General features: G+C 34.1%; 1 protein-coding gene across 1 annotated transcript in view; it reads right to left on the reverse strand.

The window, feature by feature from the left end:
• Positions 1–1,896: 1,896 nt before the first annotated feature.
• LOC106462369 (aristaless-related homeobox protein-like) overlaps positions 1,897–5,659 on the reverse strand; it is a 15,154-nt gene continuing 11,391 nt past the window's right edge. The window contains exon 2 of the mRNA XM_013922286.2: positions 1,897–4,596. Coding sequence (XP_013777740.1) covers positions 3,988–4,596 — 609 coding nt within the window. The 3' untranslated portion in view covers positions 1,897–3,987. The remainder of the gene's footprint in view (positions 4,597–5,659) is intronic.

A 5,659-nucleotide genomic window follows, 5' to 3' on the forward strand; every position in this document is an offset into this window, starting at 1 on the left:
ACCTTGTGTCACGCGATAGGCATCGGATATCTACCTTGTGTCACATGACAGATATCTATCTCCACCTTGTGTCACGCGATAGATATAGGATATCTACCTTGTATTACGTGACAGATATTGGTTCTTCACTTTGTGTCATGTGACATATATAGAAGCTCCAACTCGCGTCACGTGACAAGCATCGGATATCTACCTTGTGTCATATGACAAGCATCTGATATCTACCTTGTGTCATGTGACAAGCATCGGATATCTACCTTGTGTCATATGACATGCATCGGATATCTACCTTGTGTCATATGACAGATATCAAATCTCCACCTTATATATTTGTGACAGAATGTTAGGCGGGATATCAAATTCTTTAATTTGACAAAATTTAATAAAGTTATACATCTGTGCATGCATTTTAAGGCTAATTAAGCAGAATCCATAACTTTTGATGCATAAAAGTGGTGTGTTTCATTAATTTTTACAAATATTTAAATGTTTAATCTAACAAACAATAAGAGATTATCACTAGTATGGTTCATGTAAGAAATAATTAAACCGGATCTTTATGTGAATATCTGGATTTTCGAAAATGCTTCATTTGACAAACATTTACAGAGTTTCCAAGTTATTTTATAAACGTGTCAAGTCGGGATTTGAAGCTTCTATCTCATTTATAAAAAAAACAGAAAAAATCAGATGAAAGAAAGTAAACAACTTTTTCATTAAAAGTGATAACACTGTCACACGTTTAATCCATATTTTTTGTAATTCAGTGATAACAACTTTTTCATTAAAAGTGATAACACTGTCACACGTTTAATCCATATTTTTTGTAATTCAGTGATAACAACTTTTTCATTAAAAGTGATAACACTGTCACACGTTTAATCCATATTTTTTGTAATTCAGTGATACAACTTTTTCATTAAAAGTGATAACACTGTCATACGTTTAATCCATCTTTTTTTGTAATTCAGTGATAGCAACTTTTTCATTAAAAGTGATAACACTGTCATACGTTTAATCCATCTTTTTTTGTAATTCAGTGATAGCAACTTTTTCATTAAAAGTGATAACACTGTCACACGTTTAATTCATCTCTCTTTATAATTCAATGATTTTTTCCAATTGTTTATAAATACTCGTTATATCCTACAACACTATTACGAAAGTGGAAGATATAAAATATAATGTAATGTTACTCTGTTACTACAATCACACAAATCACATCCAGTGATATTTGAACTCGATCCATCTAGAATATATAAACACCATCAGCTTGGATCTCGCCAAAAATGAAACAGCTCAAAGTTTTCACTAATCATACTTTAATTAAACGTGATGTTACATAAATTCGCATGAGTTAGTCTATTGTATACATACGAGTGTCTACAACACTATTCATCAAATTGCTTCAAATTACGATCAAAACGGAGACATTTTAAAGAACGATTGATTACGTATTATGGTTTCTCATTTTTATAAAATCAATATTACATTCTTCTTAAAATAAAATCAGGTAATTCTCGAACTTCAGACATAAAAAGCAGTTAGATACGTGAGAAAAGATCAACGCTTATTTCACAATTCATATACATCTATGATACGACTCTCAACGGAGCAAGAACAAGATAGTTGTTCAATATATGTGTGTATATATATATATAAACTACAATGCTAGGTTTCATATCAAGATGGATAAGTACAATAAAACTTCAATCCTTTCTCTATTCCCGAAAATTAAGCCTGTTTCGTCGCTTCACACGCTACTTTTCAGTTAGAATTTGTTTTCCAAATAACCTCTGTTTTCTTCTTTTTCGGTTGTTGTTTATTATTAAGCACAAAGCTACACAAAGGGCTATCTGTTCTCTGCCCCCACAGGTATCGAAACCCGGTTTCTAGCGTTCTAAGTCCGCAGACAGACCGCTGTGCCACTGGGGGGGGGCTTCTTTTTCGGAAAAGAGAACGAATATGTACGAATATGGCTTGTTATATGTACGTGACGTCAAACGACTGCTCTGTACACTTTATCTGGATTTAGCATTAAATTCTATACAATGAATATATTTTTTAATGTGTCATACTTTCAGGGATACGTAAGTTAGGTTGAATTTTTAAGTGTGATTTAACATACAAGTCATTATGCATCAAGACAAATATATACAAACCTATGTTCAAATATTCACACTATAAAATCAGCAACACCAAATACAGCTCTATAGACTACCAGTCAGTTTAATAGCTTTTAAAAACATCAGGCCTACACAGATGTGCTTCGAATTCTTAAATTTGTTTTTATTTTAATGTTGATAAAAATTTTGAACTATATATACGACAGAGTGACAATAATAACCTATTAGCTCTAAAATATTTTAACATTTTTCATAAGCTAGTTTTCGTACTTCTTATGCTTGATAGCTTGATAAATATGAAGTTACAGACTCGGAGAAATGCAAAGAAAAAAATATGTGAAAATTGAAAGAAGAAATATTTACCCAGCGAGTTAGAAAATGTTTGTGGCTTTATAGCCATTGAAAGACTTATATTACTGTTTAGAGTATCATGGCTATTGGATATATCAGTGTTTATGAATATGTACACACTATGAAATATGAAAAACACTGGCTCGAAAAAGAACGCACAGTGAAAAATGAAGTCTTTAATGAATAAAGCACAAGTACGTAATAACAGCGAGGACTGATCACGTGATTACTTCGAGAAATACATTAGTAGATGTTTTGTGTAATATACTAATTACAAGAACAAACAAACTATAAAGCTGATTAATACATATATCTCATTAGCAGCTCGGTGGAAATTCAGAGTCTGGTAAAATCATGTCGAATTCACAAACTAAAGTCACTACAAACCAGTTGCCTAGAAAACCCTGTTGCCTAGAAACCAGTATCACACAAATACATTGCGACATAGCATGATAAGACGAATGTATTTGCTTTGACCTTAGACCTAAAACGGAGCAGGTACTTATATTGACGGATTCATAATTTTATGAGTGAACCTGCAGTTAAATCTTCACTTGTTTGTACTCATTTTACTATCAGCCTCTTGCTTTTCTTACTTAGGTGCAGCTATGAATGTTAATAACCATGCAAGCTTGTCTTCTCGTTGTCTAATGCAAACCTACAGTGCTTTCATCAGGAGCTAGATGGTGGTAGAAATAGTGTCCTAGCATTCTTATAGAGTTGCAAAATAAGGAACATCTTTTAAAACAATACTTATTTAATGACAAACAAACAATAAACTGTCAGCACAGTTTCATAAGAATTTATTGAAGAGCCTGTATGTCTCGTATATTTATAACATTGCAAGTTCACTATCTTGATACCAAGAGACTCTAGCAAGCCATTCACGCAGGAATCTCTAGTCTATACTTTCCTTATTGACTTTAGAAAAACACAAAGCTCGAATTTTAAAGTAGAACGTAATATTGGTGTTAAGAGGGAAGTATGAGTTGGTGTTAAGATACATCTTAGGGAAGTATGAGTGACATGGGTCATTTTTTTTTCTTTTACTGGTTGGTAAAACAGAACATGTTATATCTCACTTACCAGTATTTCTAACAGTGTGTACTTGTTAATCTCCCCCCCCCCTAAAATAAAAACATGAATCGACTGATGTAATGTTTATGAACGCCATTTTCCCTATAATTAGATCCAATAACGGACCGGCAGAATTTATTAACCACAAGTAAACCAAGTGAAATAAGAACACCTAATTTGTAAACAAAAGAAATTCATTCTTAGAATTTCTTATTTAAAAAATCACCGCTGACTTCAAGGTTTTGGTATGTAGGACAGTTATAAAACTTATGCTATTTGTATCAATTTATTTTAAGTGCACGTGGCTTTAAGATTACATTCTAATTAATACACTCTAGTTTAGTAAGTTCCATTGAAAATTGCTACAACTGAAGGAAAAACGACACAGAATACATAATCACACGTTAAGGTTTTTGATGAAGAATAAACATATTCAAGATTTAGAAGTGGAGTTCGTATCAGCCAAAGCTAGAGAAGGAAGACGCGCCTGGCCGTGTTCTTCGCCATGTTGTCGGGCCTTCAGCCGCAACAGATCCAGGCTTGTTTGAGCCATGTCAGCTGTCTTGCTGACGGAAAGAGGGCCAAGCTGATGGAAAGAAGGAGGCAAGATACCGACGGAGTTTGCCGGAACTGTATGCCCGTGCTGACCAGGCAGACCTGCCGAGCTCAGCATGTAAACGGAGAGAAGAGCCGAACTGAGTGGACTGACAGTGCTAGACTTATGCCATGGCACACCCGGCAGACCTGTCCCGACTCCCGGACTAGCAGCCCCGTTGCTGGCTGAGAACAGATGGTTTAGGCCTATATGACTAGGAAGCCCTCCGATGGTCGAGGAAACGATGGGGCCATGAAGCCCGTGTCCCCACAAAGGATCCGTTCCAGGAACAGTTGTCCCCGAAAAGACGTGAGTTGGATGTAGTAGCCCCTGAAGGTCTCCACGAGGGGACAGTAAAGATTCCATTCCTGGGCTGTATGTAGGACTTTCACGACCCAAAGCCTTCTCCCGTTTTCTCCACTTGGCTCGTCGGTTCTGAAACCAAACCTGGAAAATTGATAACTTTCGTCAGATGAAACTGAACATAATAAAGGCAGATTTCAGTAAATAAGTAATGCACTAAAACATATTGTACAAAAAAGCAAATGAACTTTCAAAGGTAAAAACTACCTCACGCTAAGCTGGTCTCAACAGATTTTTCTACTCATAACTGAAAGGTTTTACACAACTAGATCGGTGTAAGCTGAATGAAATATCTATAACCTATTTAAAATATAAACTTACTACACGTTTACTGAAAAACAGTTTGTGCAAAACTAAACTTAGTGTTGATAATTTTATCATCTCTGAAATTTTCACCAGTTTTTGGAACGTCTAACGATTCTAATATTATTGCTTTTAATTCATTTATTAAGACAATTAAATGTGCAAAATATTAAATATTAAATTTCAAACAATCTTTATTCACAAGAACGAAATGGAAACATAGTTTGATTATTAAACCAGTCTTTAGAATTTAAGAAACTATTTCTTGAAAATTTAAAAATCTTTATAGACATTCTATTAAAATAACGAAACTGTTTCTAACCTTTCGGCCACCTGAAGCAACAAAATGTTGCTCTCACTTTAATTAAACTTTACAAGAGAAAACCATGTGTTCCTCTACTATAAAGATAAACCAGAGTCAATAAAAAAATCGATAATACTTAACAGTTTTCATTTTAGTATTTGTTTCTATATACATTTTACTAACACTTTTGACATATGTTTCCCATTCAGGCGCAGTCACCGTTAAGTGAATATCACTTCGGTGTTGCATCGACTTAGTGTTTAATCAGCTACAGTAACCAGAAGTGTTTTGTTTCTTTATGACACTGCTTCCACTCTTTGAACGTCACGTTGGTGTTACAACGACTTTGTGTTTAATTACCTATATATATTTAGTGTTTAATCAGTTAAAATGCCTGAAATTTTCGTTTTAACAGTATCCTTATTCGACGAACATCACATTAACTTTACACTTTACTAAAGAGTTCAATAATGTCAGCTATTCAGACATTATCCTTCTAAATATCAGGCAAGTGAAAATTATATTGGTTAAAAAGAGCGT

This window comes from Limulus polyphemus, unplaced genomic scaffold, assembly GCF_000517525.1.
Source record: "Limulus polyphemus unplaced genomic scaffold, Limulus_polyphemus-2.1.2 Scaffold1152, whole genome shotgun sequence".
Classification (NCBI taxonomy): Eukaryota; Metazoa; Arthropoda; class Merostomata; order Xiphosura; family Limulidae; genus Limulus; species Limulus polyphemus.